The 19,944-nt window shown below is 37.9% G+C and overlaps 1 protein-coding gene across 1 annotated transcript in view; it reads right to left on the bottom strand.

The window, feature by feature from the left end:
• Positions 1–19,944, bottom strand: part of LOC123547002 (nucleolar complex protein 3 homolog) — a 323,445-nt gene that overhangs the window by 97,489 nt on the left and 206,012 nt on the right. Inside the window, exons 14-16 of the mRNA XM_053551318.1 lie at positions 16,486–16,558; positions 11,803–11,938; positions 865–935 (exon numbers count right to left, since the gene is read on the bottom strand). Of these exons, the coding sequence (XP_053407293.1) occupies positions 865–935; positions 11,803–11,938; positions 16,486–16,558 (280 nt within the window). The remainder of the gene's footprint in view (positions 1–864; positions 936–11,802; positions 11,939–16,485; positions 16,559–19,944) is intronic.

Here is a 19,944-nt window from a genome sequence, read left to right as displayed (position 1 = left end):
TCACAAAAGCTCACCTTGTCACTATGTGACAGGTGAGCTAAAAATTCAGTTTGACACGACAGCAGACGATCGATTTACTTTCGATTTAAAAAAGTAAAAAACAATACAATTTAATTTTGTTCAAGTTTGGTGAAGATCGCATGTGAAATGTTTGACTTTGAGTGTGGACAAGATGAATGGTTTTTGGTGCATGTTTGAGAATGAATACTTCAGCATTTTTATAAGTCTAGGTGATTCATTAATTATTGTCAAGGGCCATAATTCCGAAGACCCTGGGCCGATTTGGCTAGTTATGGAACATGGTCAAGGTCTTACTGGCAAACACATTTTGTTCAAGTTTGGTGAAGATCAGATGAGAAATATTCGACTTAGAGTGCGGACAAGCTTTGTGACAGACAGACAGACAGACAGACATACAGACTGGAGTAAATCAACATGTCTCTCACACCACTGTGTGGTGGGAGACATAATAATTTAATTTAATCGATGCAGTAAACACTTTGATGTTTGAGACATTCCAATAGAACTACATCACTGCACTGTGTTGTTTGGACCATTTAATCAGAATTTGGGCGACAGCAAGGAATCGTCAACACTTTCAGCGATAGCCGATTCAAAAACATTATCTCTTAAGCTGCAAGGTCCTCCAAAAGTTGGGGGCTGTTTGTTACAGACAGGACAAACTGATACTGGTGTCTCAGATTTGGGCAGGACAAGATACTAGTATTGGGCATTCATCTCATAATACGAGTTGAGCTAATCTTTTGTTTGATACTATAATTGGATACCCTTTTCTGTTCTAGAACATCAAGTTACACTTATTTAACAACAATGATTGGAAAAATGCTACACCCACATACATACCTGTCTTTTCCTTTTGCTGATCATGACATCTAAACACTGCAGAACTACCCCAACATCCTGTGATGTGATACCTGAAATTAGCAATCAATTATGATTTAGTATCTGCTTGCCTACAACATGCCACTTTTAGTTTAATCAGATGTGTGTCCATAGGACACTGGTACCCCTACACCATGACTAGGTGAAATAAGTTGTTTTATGACCCTACTAGGTCAAATACTTTTTGAGATACACGAGACACAAACTTGTATGCCCTTAATGCATTTTCATGACTATGTCAAGGGCCATAATTCTGGTCTTGCAGAGTAAATTCCAAAACAAAAGTCAGGTACACAAATTCACATGCTGAATAATATTTTTCACATGGTTTCATAGGTATAGATCAAATATTTTTTAAGATATATGCAACACAAATTTTTAAGCACCTTATGTGAATTGTTCACTGTGTCATGGACCATAACTATGGTCTGGTTGAGTGAAATTCCAAACATAACATCAAGTGCACAACTTCAATTACTATATAACAGTCCCTCTATGCTTTACAACTGTAAATCAAATACTCTTTGAGATACATGCATGCCCTTAATTTTTTACTACATCTAGTGACCTAGTGAAACAAAATTCCAGTTGCACAACTTCACATGCTGAACTAGAGATTGCTTTTTTTCACAAAAAACATGTCTCCCACCGCTTACCATACAGAAATTGCAAAATGCCACAAATTAAGGGCCATAATTCCAGGGAATATCACTGAACCGTAACATTCCAAAGACATACATAACAAGAATTTGTAACAGAGTTACCAATGTCTAGGGATATTTTTCACAAAAAAACATACTGCACGCCATCTTCTAAGTTATAAGGCAATATACTAACAATGTATAACAAGAGCTCAAACAAGCTGGGCATGGGGTGTATGTAGATTGTTGCAGTCTGCACACTGTCCATCACCACCTGCCTACATCCCAAGTTTCAAGTCAATACCTTTAATAACTTTTATTTTATGCTCTGGACACGAAATATGATGGGCAGATTTGACCTTGCTGTGACCTTGACCTTAGACCTACCCTGGTTCATGCACTCAGCATATCGTCTTATCACAGCCTACCTACATCCCAAGTTTGAAATCAATACCTTGAATGGTTAATAAGTTATGCTCCGGACCTGAAATATGACAGACAGATTTGAGCTTTGAGCTCAATTTGTGACCTTGACCTTTGATCTAAAGACCCGGTTCATCTGCTCTGCACACTGACTCATCGTCACCTACCTACATGCCAAGTTTGAAGTCAATACTTGGCATGGTTATTTAGTTATGCTCTGGACACAAAATATGACAGACAATTTTGACCTTTTAGCTTCTTGGTCTTTGACCCAAATAGATGCTGGTTCAAGCACTCTGCACATCCTCTCATCGCCATCTACCTATATGCCAAGTTAAAAGTCAACATCTTCAATGGTTATAAAATTATGCTCTGGACACGAATTATGACCGATGGTCAGACAGATAGACAGATGCACACGCCATCACATAATAATTAAAATATAATTTTTTTTAACTATATGTCATATAATTCATGAGGACTTAATGAAATTTTAAAATGTCTGGAAATTTATAATTATTGAATGCTTTCAAATGGTAATATCTGTATTTTAAAGATTTAATGTGATTTTATTTTTTAAATCGGTAAGGAAATATAAATAAAACTAGAGCTATCACTAAAGGTGATGAATGTACCCCCCGCATGCACTGACACAGTACATTGCAATTTGACGCACACAAGATTGCATAATTACGTGGACTGTATGTATAGACTGTATGTATAGAGTAAAGTAACAAAAAACAAAGTCCCATAACTATGCAGAATATTTATCTAAAAGAATGTAACATGCACCATGCACAACTAGGGTTGGTACTGATCACTTGTGTGAAGTTTCATTAAATTGTGTGTAAGGGTTTGGTAGATTAGGCATGCACAAGATTGCATATGCAGACTGTATGTACATAGTATGTTAACAAGAAACAAAGTCCCATAACTCTGCAATTTTTGTCGCTGAAAGAACCTAACATGCCCCATGCACAACTACTGTTGATACTGATCACTTGTGTGAAGTTTCATTAAATTGTGTCAAGGGGATGAGGAGAGATGGTGCTCACAAGATTGTGTCTATGTATATAGTACAGTAACAAAAAAACAAAGTCCCATAACTCTGCAAATTTTTTTTCTGAAAGAACCTAACATGCCCCATGCACAACTACTGTTGTTACTGATCACTTGTGTGAAGTTTCATTAAACTGTGTCAAGGGGATCAGGAGAGATGGTGCGCACAAGATTGTGTCTATGTATATAGTATAGTAACAAAAAAACAAAATCCCATAACTCTGCAAATTTTTTTTCTAAAAGAACCCAACATGCCCCATGCACAACTACTGTTGGTACTGATCACTTGTGTGAAGTTTCATAAAATTGTGTCAAGGGGATGAGGAGAGATGGTGCGCACAAGATTGTGTCTATGTATATAGTATAGTAACAAAAAAACAAAGTCCCATAACTCTGCAAATTTTTTTTCTAAAAGAACCTAACATGCCCCATGCACAACTACTGTTGGTACTGATCACTTGTGTGAAGTTTCATTAAATTCTGTCAAGGGGATAAGGAGAGATAGAGCGCACAAGATTGCGTCTACGGACAGACAGACAGACGGACGGACGGACAGACAGACAACCTGAAACCAGTATACCCCCCCTTACAACTTTGTTGTCGGGGGGTACAAATATAATGAAATATTTCATCATATTAAAGGGAGGTAATTAATAAACTAGATATGTGTCCATAGGACACAGATGCCCCTCACTCCTGTCACTGTACATGGTTTTATGACTCAAGGTTTGATATTTTTTAAGATGTTTACAACACAAACCTAAGAAGTCCATGTGTATTTTTTACTAGTGAAGGGCCAAAACTCTGGCCTAGCCGAGTAAAATCCCAATGAGAACACCTGATGCAAAACTTGTTTTTTTTTATGACTCTAGGTCAAGTACATTTTGACATGCAGCACAAACTTTTATATTTTGACTAAGTCAAGGGCCATAACTCTGGTCAAGAAAAGTGAAAACAAAAACAAACAAGAGGGCCATGAAGGCCCTGTATCGCTCACCAAGGTCAAGATCACTTTAGAGTATTTTTGGTAATTTTTTTTGTTCTGGTCTGTAACCTTTTTATGCATTTGTGTATATTTAAAAACTTTGCATAAATATTCACCATTACAAGGCATTGTGTTATGTGCAAAGGTCAAGGTCACAGGCACCCAAGTTAACTTTCTTTATTTTTTTGATCATACATGAAATTACCTCCCTTTTATATGATAAAGTACAATACATGTTTTTATGCCCCCGAAGGGAGGCATATAGTTTTTGAACTGTCTGTCGGACTGTCCGCAATTTTCGTGTCCGGTCCATATTTTTTGTCATCGATGGATGGATTTTCAAATAACTTGGCATGAATGTGTACCACAGTAAGACGACGTGTTGCGCGCAAGACCCAGGTCCGTAGCTCAAAGGTCAAGGTCACACTTAGACGTTAAAGGTCATTTTTCATGATAGTGCATTCGTGTCCGGTCCATATCTTTGTCATCCATGGATGGATTTTCAAATAACTTGGCATGAATGTGTACCACAGTAAGATGACGTGTCACGCGCAAGACCCAGGTCCGTAGCTCAAAGGTCAAGGTCACACTTAGACGTTAAAGGTCATTTTTCATGATAGTGCATTCGTGTCATATCTTTGTCATTCATGCATGGATTTTAAAATTATTGGGCATGAATGTGTACCACAGTAAGACGACGTGTCGCGCGCAAGACCCAGGTCCGTAGGTCAAAGGTCCTAAACTCTAACATCGGCTATAACTATTCATTCAAAGTGCCATCGGGGGCATGTGTCATCCTATGGAGACAGCTCTTGTTATATCAGTTTTCCCACTAATTTAAAAATGAAATTATGTTTTAAGTAAGATGAATACCTAGATATTAAAAGCTATGAACAATTGTAGATTTGTAGAATGTAAACCCAGGCACAAGATATAACATAATGGTATATATAGGTAAATGCAGCATTACATTCAGTTGTTATGTAGGCAGCTCTGCATTGAACAACAGTAGAATTAACTTTTAATGGTGTGTTATTTTAAAAACAACTTCTTTTAGTAATTTTTGGCGGGGAGCATTTAGAGTTGCCCTCGTCCATCCGTCTGATTTTGTATCATTCATATCTCAAAAAGTATTTGACCCAGTCATCAAACCTCACAGGATTGTTCAGCATGGGAAGCAGTGCAGCAGGAGTTTTAATTTGGATCTCACACAGTCAGACCAGAGTTATGGCCCAGGAAGGATGCAACCTATTTCTATGTCCCACTTTTTGCTTCGAAAAAGGTAGGGGACAACTAGGCTTGGCAGTGGTAACTCCTGTGCAGTTTGGTGGAATTCTAACTTGTGGTATAAGAGAAGTAGCACATACTGTGAAATCATTTAATTTCATCGGCACAAAATTTCGTGGTTTTGGTCAAAATGGCTGTTTCGTGGGGATGTAAATTCGTCGATTTTCAATTTTTGAAAAAACTAGAGCTATCACTAAAGGTGATGAATGTACTCCCCCCCCTGCCCCCCCCCCCCCACCGCATGCACTGACATAGTACATTGCAATTTGACGCACACAAGATGGCATAATTATGTGGACTGTATGCATATAGACTGTATGTATACAGTATAGTAACAAAAACAAAGTCCCATAACTATGCAGAATATTTATCTAAAAGAATGTAACATGCACCATGCACAACTAGGGTTGGTACTGATCACTTGTGTGAAGTTTCATTAAATTGTGTGTAAGGGTTTGGTAGATTAGGCACGCACAAGATTGCATATGCAGACTGTATGTACATAGTAAGTTAACAAGAAACAAAGTCCCATAACTCGGCAATTTTTGTCGCTGAAAGAACCTAACATGCCCCATGCACAACTACTGTTGTTACTGATCACTTGTGTGAAGTTTCATTAAATTGTGTCAAGGGGATGAGGAGAGATGGTGCGCACAAGATTGTGTCTATGTATATAGTATAGTAACAAAAAAACAAAGTCCCATAACTCTGCAAATTTTTTCTCTAAAAGAACCTAACATGCCCCATGCACAACTACTGTTGGTACTGATCACTTGTGTGAAGTTTCATTAAATTCTGTCATGGGGATAAGGAGAGATAGTGCACACAAGATTGCGTCTACGGACAGACAGACAGACAGATAACCTGAAACCATTATACCCCCCCTTACAACTTTGTTTGTCGGGGGGTAAAAAATTCATAATTTCCACAGGAATAGATCTAGTACCATTTTGTTCTAACATTTAAAACCTACACGTGTCAAACAGCGCTACCATGGTTACCAAATTTGCAATCTACTCAACAGGAAATTAGCGACTGTGATCATGTGCCAATTAACGATTCTGGGTGTTGCGCATGACACGTCGTCTCGACATGGGGAACATTAATGCCAAGTAATATTAAAATCCCTTGACGGATGACAGAGTTCTGGACCGGACAGGAAAAAAACCCTATTGACATTTGACCTCCAATTGTGACCTTGACCTTTGAGCTTGGGGTCCGGGTTTTGCACATGACAAGTCGTCTCATCATGGGGAACATTTGTGCCAAGTAATATTAAAATACCTTCATGGATGGCAGAATTATGGACCGGACACGAAACAGACCCTGTTCATATCATGTTAACATTTGACTGCCAAGTGTGACCTTGACCTTTGAGCTAGGGGTTTGAAAGTTGTGCATGACACATTGTCTTATTATGGGGTACATTTGTGCCAAGTAATATTAAAATCCCTTCATGGATGGCAGAGTTATGGACCGGACAGGAAAAGCCCTGTTGACCTTTGACCTCAAACTATGACCTTGACCTTTAAGCCAGGGGTCCGGGTTTTGCGCATGACACGTCGTCTCATCATGGGGTACATTTGTGCCAAGTAATATTAAAATCCCTTCAAGGATGACAGAGTTATGGACCGGACACGAAATTGCGGAAGGACGGAAAGACGGACAGACGGAAAAGTGCATTCCTATAGTCCCTTAAACTGGTTTTCAACCAGTAGGGGACTAATAATCCCAAAGTAGTAGTAGTTTACTACATGTCAGTAAATATTAACAGCAGACCGAAAAAAATCAAATAACAGCCGCAGCATAATGCGGTTGGCATGTGACGCTACTTCAAACTTCTTTTTTTAGTATCTACTTTTACTTTGACAAGCATGTCGTGATCAATCCACGGGTTTTGTTCCAATGCATACATATGATTATCGTTGATGCATGGAGCCTCCATAAACTGCACGAAAGCTGCAGGTCAGTACTGCCGCATGCATACAAGTACGGACCAGATCGGACGGCTATGTTGTCTTTTTGGCGACACTGAGTATAATTTACATTGTCGGCATAATTTGTTCGTTGGGACTTAATTTCGTGGTTCAGCTGAACCACGAAATCCTCGAAAATTAATCCCCCACGAATTATCAAAGGCCTGAAGGGCTTGAGAGTCGGCTAATGGTTGATGTACTGGTACTGAACAGAGATTTTGTTACATTAGATGAAACTGACATTCAATCGATGCCTAGTAAAACTTTGATTGACATTATACAAGTATTTAAACCCAATATATTTCTCTAAAATTGAAGAGTGGTTTGCAAAAATAAAAATGTTGAAAGTACAAACTAAAAACTGTTCAGATATTTTACAGATAACTGGCCTGGCGATAACCGTGTCACACGCTAGGTATTGTTCAATCATATTACAAGTGATGTGAATTTAAAGTATACTTACTTTTGCGTTTAAAGATATGTAAATGTTGCTGAGTGTCAATATATAGTGTCATGAATGTTTACACTGACAGGAAAATTGCGCATTCGAAACTAAGGGAAGTTACTCGGACTAGCTACCAATTTCGGAAAAGATAACCGATATTAATAAATGCAGTTCTTTTTAGTTAAAACCATCACTTATTCTATTTCAGACCTGTTAACCCCTTCAAAACCATGTCAGTAGTCCCCAAGTCCATGCACTTTCAATTATCCATTTTGATTCATGTAGACAGACAGGCCCAGACTGGGCTGAAAAATGTTTGAGCCATTTTTACGTGGTCGGTAGCAGGGTGGGTGCGGGGAGGGGTGTTGCTTCCCGCTTTGAACTGCAGTCAGATTTTGAAATGCGCATTGTGGCAGGTGGTAAAAGGGCAAACGTATTAAACTGTAAAGCGGCAATATGGGGGAGGGTGTGGGAGGATACCCACTCCTGCAAGTAGGGTTTGGGGTATCACCACAAGAAAATTTTGAAAATGTAGACCCTTGATACAGCCTTTGGTGCGATTTCTAACTGACAATTTTATGTTTCACTTTCTAAATATAACCTAGATTCTTTTTAGTATTACAATATCCAAAGCATGAATGACTGTCACTTCATATTTTTACTTTCAGGTCATGCCTCAGGACTAGAATATAAGTCTGATATAGATTCTATGTATGTGTTATAAAAATAAATTCTAGAATCATTTCTGTTACAATAACATCTATCATGTCTGTTACTTGAATGTTAAAATTTCATAACACAGCTTGATATTTACCCAAAATATTATATCTGGATACGATTACACTTTTCTTTATACCGCCAAAATCTCCAGTGTCAACTAGAACTGTCTCAGGAGTGACTTATACCCCCACCATATGGTCTTGTCACAGAAGAATGGCAACTATCAACCATAAGAATTTTTAAAAATACTTAGAATAATATAAAACGTAAAAAAAACTTTATACTTAAAACAAAATTTTACATGTCTTTGGAGTACTTCATCCTGGGCTTCCTCGGCACATTTAAGTAATACATATACATAGTGCCCAGGATGAGGGATGAGGTAAATATAAAAATCTCTAATTTAAGAGATACACTAAAAATGAATACAAAAAAGTGTCTTACCAACACATGTTATCATAGAAGAATGTTTTTACGTTTTACACAAGCATAATAACAAAAAAGTTAGAAAAATACCTAAAATATTGAAAATCTCAAAACAGAATTTCTAAAAATAGTCTAATTCATGGAATTTAAGGGGAAGTAACTTAGTACAAAAGTTTAAAAAAAAAGGTTACTTCCCTTTGGCTCTAAGCCAATCAGAATGATATATAGTGAAAATGCATCAAAATTAGTCTTAAATTCTAAGTAAAAGGGGGAATAATTCATGAAAAATTGGTGTCAGAGTTATGCATCTTGTGTCACATGATGTGGGTGATGAGGTGGAACAACTATTTCAAGTTTGAATCAATTCCAATTAGAAATAACTGAGATATAGTGAAAATGCATCAAAATTTACCTTAAATTCTCAGTAAAAGGGGGCATAATTCATGAAAAGTTGGTGTCAGAGTTATGCACCTTGTGTCACATGATGTGGGTGATAAGGTTGAACATCTATTTTAAGTTTGAATCAAATCCATTTAGTAATAACTGAGATATAGTGAAAATGCATCAAAATTAACCTTAACTTCTAATTAAAAGTGGGCATAATTCATGAAAAATTGGTGTCAGAGTGCACCTTGTGTCACATGATGTGGGTGATAAGGTGGTACATCTATTTTAAGTTTGAATCAAATCCATATAGTAATAACTGAGAAATAGTGAAAATGCATCAAAATTAACCTTAAATTCTAAGTAAAAAGGGGCATAATTCATGAAAAGTTGGTGTCAGAGTTATGCACCTTGTGTCACATGATGTAGGTGATAAGGTGATACATCTATTTCAAGTTTGAATCAAATCAATGTAGTAGTAACTGAGATAATAGATTTCGGGACGGGACATAACTGACTCCTATATAGCCCCCCCCCCCAAACATGTTTGGTGGGGGTATAACAATATGTTTTACAAATTGTGATGACAAGAAAACAGTTTAGCAGCAATTGGCAGTATCTGACATTGAAGTTTACGGTGATATTAGGTCTTATTTAAATCATTTCATAAAAAAAAATTGTTTTGTTTCGTCATAGCAGTCTAACATAGGCGATCTACTTTCAATTTCAAAAACTAACAAGAAAATACAATTTAATGTTTCGCCAATTTGTTTATTTCTCGAAAAATAAGAAATAAAATCATTTTTAAAATCAGTAGTAATTAAACAAACCAGTAAGAGCTTCTTTTCCTGATAATTTATCCGCTTACTGATGCAAAATTCAACCCATGTGTCATCATGAAATGCAGAATGGGTGACGGTTTCATTTTTTTGCGACCTGAATCGTAAGCAAATTATCCGAACCAGTCAAAATTCCAGAAAGGTTACGATTTAGAACGAAGTTGTATGCAGACGTTTGCATTTTTCGCCACTCGCGATTTTGCATAATTTTGATCTGGCCGATCTTTGTAGTATTTTTTGGTGAACTGAAGTTTGTATTTTCAAGTGCAAAGTCGTAGAAGCATTGTTATAAACAGGTCACGTGTGTTCGCCGACAAGTGCCCAGAATTTTATTAGGATTCATCTGCGAGACTTTGCGGAAGAATTAACGTACTGCACATATCTTATTCGGGCCATTTAAAATGAAGCTGTCATAATTTAATTTCACCGATGTGGTAAACTCTTTGATAAGAGACATTCCAATGCTTTCAGAGGTACCCGACTCAATAAAATACTAGCAGTATGTTCTGGAACTATATTTTGTCTTTCGCTGGATGTTACGCAAGCTTGGTAAGCCTGTGCAATACATGAAATGCACAGCGCAATAAATTTATTTGCACAATGATTTTAAAGATTATTTTTTGAAACGGACAGGGTAACAAATGGATAATTTGGCTAATAAGTTAATATGCAGTTTTTATTTGAATTTGTGAATATCATAATTGCTATTTTGTGACAAAAGGGCATAAAATTAGTCACCATAATCATATGCGCAAATGTATTACCAAATCCCGCAGAATTGTTATGCGTGTTTATGCTTAATGAGTTACCGCGGAAGAAAATACGTGGCTTTATTCGAGTAAAGCACAATTATACTTCATACATTTGACAGATTACATCGTATACTGGTCATAGCAAATGGTATTGACATAACTGAACTTCATCCGATCAATGAATTCTTAGAAATTAAAGACAATCTAATGGAACTACATCTATTCGCTGTGTTATGAGGCCATTTAATGAGAATGAGAAATCGGGTGACAGCAAGGACTCGTCAAATGCTTTCAGCGCTTAGCTGACTCAATAATGATTTCACAAAGAATTTGACAAGACGAGGGTCATGACTCAGCTGAAAATCATTTAATCATAACATGATGGTAATATGCAACTATGCTTCACACTAATCACTTGTGAATTTGGTAAAATACAGTCAAATTGTCTAATTTTTTACAGCAAGTAGTGTAAATTCTGTAAAATATGATAAATCATGGGCCATAACTCTGCCAAAGATGACTGAATTCAAACAGGTTGATGACATGTATTACTAAGCTTGGCACTGATAACTCCTGTAAGGTTTGGTGGTAATCTGCCCAATGGTGTAAGAGAAGTTGCCAAAATATAAAATTTGACAAATAAAGGGCTAAGTATCACTAAACCAACATCACTAAACCAGGACAAGTCATGCTTAATAAGACTTTGCATTGATCACTCCTGCAAGAAGACCATCTATGAAGACATATATGTGAAGTTTGGTTGAAAGTGGCACAATCGTTCGAGGAGATATTCTTTAAAGAAATTGTGGAAGATGGACAAATAGACAACCAACAGTCTCAGATAAGCTAAACAGCATTTTCCTTTAGTGTTATGAATGTTTTCAATGTAAGTTTTTTTGATGAGTATGGAAATAGATGGCCAGATCAACAGAGACAAGCTTAAACCGCTGACTAAACTTTACCTCCGTGGACATGGAACAAATTCTTGTAGAGATGTTTGTAAAATATGACAGGGTCTATATTTAGCACAGAACCTTGTCCAGACAGGATGGTAAATGCCGTTTGTACACAGTGCAGTGATTCTCTATAGGTTAACTCCTGAAAAAAGAACAAGAGACTGTTATTCATATAATACTTTTTTTAGTACTTTTAGGGTATACTCTGTGTAAAAAATAAAGAGAGAAAACTGAAACTAGATGTCCATAGGACCCAGGTGCCCCCCAATCCTGTCACTGTACATTGTTTCAAGACTAGGTGAAATAATTTTTAAGATATATTAAGCACTTTATGTGTATTTTTCACTATGTCAAGGACCATAACTCTGGTCTTGTTGAGTGAAATCCCAAACAGAACACCAGGTGTGCAACTTCACCTGCTTTATGACATTCTCCTAATGTTTTATAACTCAGTCAAACACTTTCTAAAATACAAGCGACACAAACTTGTATCCACTTTATGCATATTTTTGACAATAAAGGGCCATTACTGGAATTCTGGAACAAAATCCCAGGTGCACAACTTCAAATGCTAAGTAATATTCCTATCCTTATGATCCTGGGTCAAATACTTTTTGAGATACATGTGACACAAACTTAGGCCCTCTTTATGCATATTTTTGACTAAGTCAAGAGCCATAACTTTGGTCTGGCTGTGTGAGATCCAAATTAAAACCCCCGGCTCACAACTTCCTGTGCTGAATAACAATCCTCCGAGGTCTGATGACTCTGGGTCAAATATTTTTGGTGATACGAATGACACAAATTCAAACAGATGGGCAGACAAGGACAACTCTTAAGTGCTCTATCAAAAATTCTGAGGGACACAAAAAATCCTAGTATTGTCTGAGAAACATGCTTACATTTAGAACTACGTACAATTTCTGTTAAAAAGGGGCATTACTCTGAGAAAATGTAAGCAAGGGTTATGAAACCTGCTCTAAAAGATCACTTTATGGTGCTGAATACTTGTGATGAATTTGAAAGCGTTCAGTCAAGCAGTTGTCAGAAATCTGCTATTCAAACACAAAACTTTCAAACCCATTTTCTATGTTAAAAGTGGGCACTTCTTTGACAAACTAAAAGTTAGAGTTACACAACTTGCCCTTGGAGGTCACCTCATGATGCAAAACACATATGTGAACTTAGAAAGCATTCAAGCATTCTAGAATTTGAGAGGCCTCCTTACATGCAAAACTTTTGTTCCATGGACACTGATGCTGATACCTGATGACTGGGTGACTACAAAATCTGTACTATTTAAAAAATTTCAGAAGGTCAAATTAAAAATCCCTTGATTTGTGGCTAAGTTACCTAACTGGATGCAGATTGTGACAAATGGACAGAAGGACACAGCTTATTTTCATTTCCCCTTCTTCCTTCCGAACAAGAGGGCCAAGATGGCCCTAGGTCACTCACCTGTGTAACACACCATAACAGAGTAAACATGTTTTACCTAGTGATTACATGGAGACAAATATTCTGACTAACTTTCATTAAGATTGGACCAAACAAGAGGGCCATGATGGCCCTATATCGCTCACCTGTTATCATTGCAATTGCAGACAAGAAGGTCCTCAGAAAAAGTATCTAAGTCCAAAGGACAGGAACAACAAAGCGAAGAAATTTAACCAAAAAGAAAAAAAAATTCTTACAAGGTATAGGTATGTCAAAATACACCTAAAAATTGGAGGTACCACCTATGTTGTAACACAGAAAAGTGATCTCAGTTTTTCCCTATGGCCAATAATAAAAAAGTTACTAAAAATAAGCTATTTATAGTAACGTAAAAGGGAAGTAATTAAAAAAAAAAAATATTGTAAGTGAACAAAAGAAGGATCTGCCAAATAAATCTGTTGACATAAATGAAATTTCAGATCAGTATCTTCATTAGTTATGGAGATATACCCATTTTAATTTGAAATAAAGGGAGGTAATTTGACATTAAATCAGTTCATAGTTATCTACCCTGATTGTCCCAAGAAAGGAACCGAGATCTTACGGTGACACAAGTTTTGTGCAAGTTTATTAAATTCAAATCATAAATGAAGCTGCTATTGTGCAGACAAGGTCAAAATAGCTAATTCTGGCCCTTTCAGGGGCCATCACTCTGGAACCCATAATGGAATCGCCAGTTCAAGAAAGGAACCAAGATCTTATGGTGATACAAGTTGTGTGCAAGTTTGGTTAAAATCAAATCATAAATGAAGCTGCTATTGTGCAGACAAGGTTAAAATAGCCAATTCTGGCCTTTTCAGGGGCCCTAACTCTGGAACCCATAATGGAATCAGGCCAGTTCAAGAAAGGACCCGAGATCTTATGGTGATACAAGTTGTGTGCCAGTTTGGTAAAAATCAAATCATAAATAAAGCTGCTATTGTGCAGACAAGGTCAAAATAGCTAATTTTGGCCCTTTCAGGGGCCATAACTCTGGAACCCATAATGGGATCTGGCCAGTTCAAGAAAGGAACCGTGATCTTATGGTGATAAAAGTTGTGTGCAAGTTTGGTTAAAATAAAATTGTAAATGAAACCACTATCGTGCAGACAAGAAATTGTTGAAGGACGCACTGACGACGGACGACGGACGAAGGGTGATCACAAAAGCTCACCTTGTCACTATGTGACAGGTGAGCTAAAAACGTGGCATCTTGAGTGTAAATAAGCATTTTCTTTGATTTGACCTAGTGACCTAGTTTTTTATCCAACTTGACCCAGATTAGAACATGTCCAAGACTTCATGATAACATTCTGGCCAAAATGTATGAAGATAGAATAAACAAGAGCTGTCTCCATAGGATGACACATGCCCCCGATGGCACTTTGAATGAATATATAGTTATGGCCGATGTTAGAGTTTAGGACCTTTGACCTACGGAACTGGGTCTTGCGCGCGACACGTCGTCTTACTGTGTCACACATTCATGCGTAGTTATTTTAAAATCCATGCATGAATGACAAAGATATGGACCGGACACGCCTATCAATGCACTATCATGAAAAATGACCTTTAACGTCTGTGACCTTGACCTTTGAGCTACTGACCTGGGTCTTGCGTGCGACACGTCGTCTTACTGTGGTACACATTCATGCCAAGTTATTTGAAAATCCATCCATGGATGACAAAGATATGGACCGGACACGCCCATCAATGCACTATCCTTTAAGGTCTAAGTGTGACCTTGACCTTTGAGCTACGGACCTGGGTCTTGCGCGCGACACATCGTCTTACTGTGGTACACATTCATGCCAAGTTATTTGAAAATCCATCCATCGATGACAAAGATATGGACCGGACACGCCCATCAATGCATTATCCTTTAATGTCTAAGTGTGACCTTGACCTTTGAGCTACGGACCTGGGCCTTGCGCGCGACACATCATCTTACTGTGGTACACATTAATGCCAAGTTATTTGAAAATCCATCCATCGGTGACAAAGATATGGACCGGACACGAAAATTGCGGACAGACCGACAGACGGTTCAAAAACTATATGCCTCCCTAGGGTGTAAACAAGCTTATTCTTTGATTTAACCTGGTGACCTAGTTTTTGACCCCACATGACCCGGATAAAAATTCATATGATATTTCATGCAGACAAACATTCTAAGTTTCATGCACATCAAATGAACAAGAATGTTAACACGCTCTTCCTTAGTGACCTAGTTTTTGACCCCATATGACCCAGTTTCAAACTTGGCCTAGGAACCATCAAGATAAACATTCTGACCAAGTTTCATGAAGATAGGGTCATAAATGTGGCCTGAAGAGTGTTAACAAGCTTTTCCTTTGATTTGTCCCGTCGTCCTAGTTTCTGACCCCATATGACCCAATTTCAAACTTGTCCTAGAAATCATCAAGATAAACATTCTGACCAAGTTTCATGAAGATAGGGTCATAAATGGGACCTCTAGGTTGTTAACAAGCTTTCCCTTCAATTTGACCTTATGACCTAGTTTTTGACCCGACATGACCCAGTTTCGATCCATTCTATGTAAGTTTGTATCAAATCAAAGCATAAATGAAATCTCTATATGGCTAAAAAGGCCAAAATAGAAAATTTTGCCCCTTTCAGGGGCAGTAACTCTAGAACCCATGATGGAATCTAGCCGGTTTTCGAAAGGAACAGAGATCTTATTGTGACTTAAGTTGTGTGTAAGTGGGGATAAAATCAAATATAAAATGTCACTTCTACTATCGTGTTCACAAGGTAAAAATTACCAAATTTTGGCTCTTTTAAGGGTCAATCAGGGGCTGTTACTCCGGAACCTATAATTGGATCTGACAGATTCATCATGGAATCCAAGATTTATTGTTGTTGAAGATATTTTTCAAGTTTGTATCAAATTAAACCATAAAATTTTAATGAAGTCTCTATATGGCTGCAAAAGCCAAAATTAAGGGGCCATAACTCTGGAACCCATGATGGGATCTGGCTAGTTTTCGAAAGGAACCGAGATATTATGCCAATACAAGTTGTGTGCAAGTTTGATTAAAATCAAATACAAAATGTGGTCTCTATCGTGTTCACAAGGAAATTGTGGATGGACGGACGACGGGCGATCACAAAAGCTCATCCTGTCACTATGTGACAGGTGAGCTAAAAAGTAGGAGGTGAAGTGATGGACAACTAAAAGGAAATCCTTACCTGTTCAGATATGAGTTTGTTGAATACTGTAAACAAGTCATCAAAGAAATCTACACTGATCAAATGAGCGAATCTGTAATAAAAAAGAAAATTCATTCCACTCCTGCTATCTAGATGTGTGCCCTTAGAACACTGGTGCCCCAACTACCTGTCACTGCATGGTCATATGTTATTTGATGACAATGCAAGACTAAGTAAACTAGAAGATGCTTTTGTAGAAAAGCACAAGTCAATAGGGGGCAGGAGCCAGTGACCCTGAAGGTTGGCTAAAGGCCTCAACAGATGGTAGGATTTAGTGGTACAACACCAACTAGAACTGTCACAGGAGTGACTTATACCCCCACAATACGGTCTTGTCACAGAAGAATGGCAGCCATAGGAAATTTAAAAAATTGGCCTTAACTTCTAAGTAAAAGGGGGCATAATTCATATAAAATTGGTGTCAGAGATATGCACCTTGTGTCACATGATGTGGGTGATGAGGTGGAACACCTATTTTAACTTTGAATCAAATCAATTTAATAATAATAAATGAGTTATACTGAAAATACATCAAAATTAACCTTAAATTCTAAGTAAAAGGGGACATAATTCATGAAAAATTGGTGTCAGAGTTATGCACCTTGTGTCACATAATGCGGGTGATAAGGTGGAACATCTGTTTTAAGTTTGAATTAAATCCATTTAGTAATAACTGAGATAATAGATTTTGCGACGCGACTGGGCACTACAAAACTGACTCCTATATAGCACCCCCCCAAACATGTTTGGTGGGGGTATAATTAAATGTAAGATGTACAGCCAAATATTATCATGTCTACGATGCTATTACTTGATTTCGTAAATCTTAAGTCTTGACTTACAGATTAGGACATGTTCTATTTCGTAAGTTTTGCCTTACGTACCACCCACGTTGACAAACAACAAATGGGTAAATTATTAGTTGATAATGAGGCAAGTGAATGAAATTCCAGAAATAATTGCCCAAAAAATAACACAAATCTGAAAACAAAATGGTTTCCAATGCATAATGGAAAAAAGGATGTCATTGAAAAGTTAATTGATTTGTATCATGTGCAGTCGGATTCATAGGACATAGTAAATCCGAATTATTCCAAGAAAGACTATAGACTCGGGAGTTTAGAAATATTATGATGCACTTTTTCCTTGAACTGACATGGCTGACCCATGAATTCTGCACATCGTCTAGATGAGGTAATCACTTGACCCAAGTTTCATGAAAACCCTAAAAGGGGTTTTGGAGATACAGAGCTCAAACCTCTGACCTTGAGTTTTGACCTTGACCTTGAGTTGACATGGCTGACTCATGAGTTCTTGATGAGGTGATCATTTGACCAAAGTTTAATGTAAATCCTTCAAGGGGTTTAGGAGATACAGAATGAACACAAAATGGAAGGCTCAAACCTTTGACTCTAAGTTGTGACATTGACCTTGAGCCAGCATGGCTGACTCATCAATTCTGCACATCGTCTTGATGAGGTGATCATTTGAACCAAGTTTGATGAAAATCCTCCAAGGGGTTTAGGAGATACAGAGCAGACACAAAATGGAAGGCTCAAACCTTTGACCTTGAGTTGTGACCTTGACCTTGAGCCGACATGGCTGACTCATGGGTTCTGCACATCATCTTGATGAGGTGATCATTTAATCCAAGTTTCATAATTATCCTTCAAGAGGGTTAAGAGATACAAAGCGGACACGAAACGGTAGCCTCAAACCTTTGACCTTGAGTTGTGACCTTGACCTTGAGCCGACATGGCTGACTCATGGGTTCTGCACATTGTCTTGATGAGGTGATCATTTGATTCAAGTTTCATGATTATCCTTCAAGGGGTTTAGGAGATACAGAGTGGACACGAAATGGAACCTTTGAGCTAGAGTTGTGACCTTGACCTTGAACCAACACGGCTGACTCATGGGATCTGCATATCGTCTTGATGAGGTGATCATTTGAACCAAGTTTAATGAAAATCCTTCAAGGGGTTTAGGAGATACAGAGTGGACACAAAATGTTACGGAAGGATGAAAGATGGAAGGATGGAAGGACAGACGGAGACCATTCCTATAACCCCCCCACCACTTGTGGCAGGGGATTAAAAATGTCTGTCTTAAATTTAGGATTTTGAATCTGTAGAGTACATTTTTCAATTCTTAACTTACTTCCATTTTTTATTATTAATAATTACATTCTTTTCAGTACCTGATACACTATGTTCACTAGGTAAATCTCTGTGATTTTTATGGGAGTGGAATACTGTCTGAATGTGAAAATTGTACATCTTTGAGATAATTGTTGTTGTACAACTAGAACCTACCGTCTGTGGACACCTTAAGCGATTGAAATGCAATAGCGATCATCTAGGTGTCATCTATACGGAAATGGCTTTCAATGTTCAGGTCCCTGTGGTCTTTGTTGGGGTGGGAGGGGAGACTACTCATACTACTACTCAACAAGAGCTCGAAATGCCCCTTTGATGCATTTAGTAATTGTACAAAGATAGAAATTATTTGGTCACTCTACACAAAAGTTCTACTGTTCTGGTTCAATGTGACCTATTGACCTCAAAATTAATAAAGTCATCTGCTGGTCATGATCCTAGGCCCAAGCATTCTCAAGTTACCGTCCGGAAACGGTTTAACTGTTCCGGGTCACTGTGACCTTGACCTTTGACCAACTGATCTCAAAATCAATAGGGGTCATCAGCTGGTTATGACCAACTTCCCTATCAACTTTCATAATCCTAGGCCCAAGCATTCTTGAGTTATCATCCTGAAATCATTTAACTGTTCCGGGTCTTTGTGATCTTAACCTTTGACCTACTGACCTTAAAATCAACAGGGGTCATCTGCTGATCATGACCAACCTCCCTATTAACTTTCACGATTCTAGGCCCAAGCGTTTTTGAGTTATCATCAGGAAACCGTTTAACTGTTCCAGGTCACTGTGACCTTGACCTATGACCTACCGATCTCAAAATCAATAGGGGTCATCTGCTGGTCATGACCAACCTCCCTATCAACTTTCATGATCCTAAGCCCAAGCGTTCTTTAGTTATCATCCGTAAATGGATTGGTCTACATACAGACCGACCGACATCTGCAAAACAATAAACCCCTCTTCGAAGGGGGGCATAAAAAGTCCAATCATCCTAGGAAGTGTCAAGGTTCTGGTTCAAAAGGTTCTCAAGTTATAAATCAGAAACAGTCTTCATGCCTCAAGACCCTGTGCACTTCACCTTTGACCTACAAATCCTAAAATCAATAGGGGTCATCTACACTGCATATCCAAACATCCTATGAAGTTTTGAGGTTCTGGGTCTGGTCAAGTGGTTCTCAAGTTATGGATCAGAAACTGTTTTCATGTTTCAGGGCCCTGTGACCTTGACCTTTGACTGACTGACCCCAAAATCATTAGGGATCATCTGCTCGGCATGTCCA

The sequence above is a fragment of the Mercenaria mercenaria genome, chromosome 9 (genome assembly GCF_021730395.1).
Source record: "Mercenaria mercenaria strain notata chromosome 9, MADL_Memer_1, whole genome shotgun sequence".
Lineage (NCBI taxonomy): Eukaryota > Metazoa > Mollusca > Bivalvia > Venerida > Veneridae > Mercenaria > Mercenaria mercenaria.
Note: the sequence above shows the minus strand (reverse complement) of the source record. Positions and strands in the feature narration are given on the sequence as shown.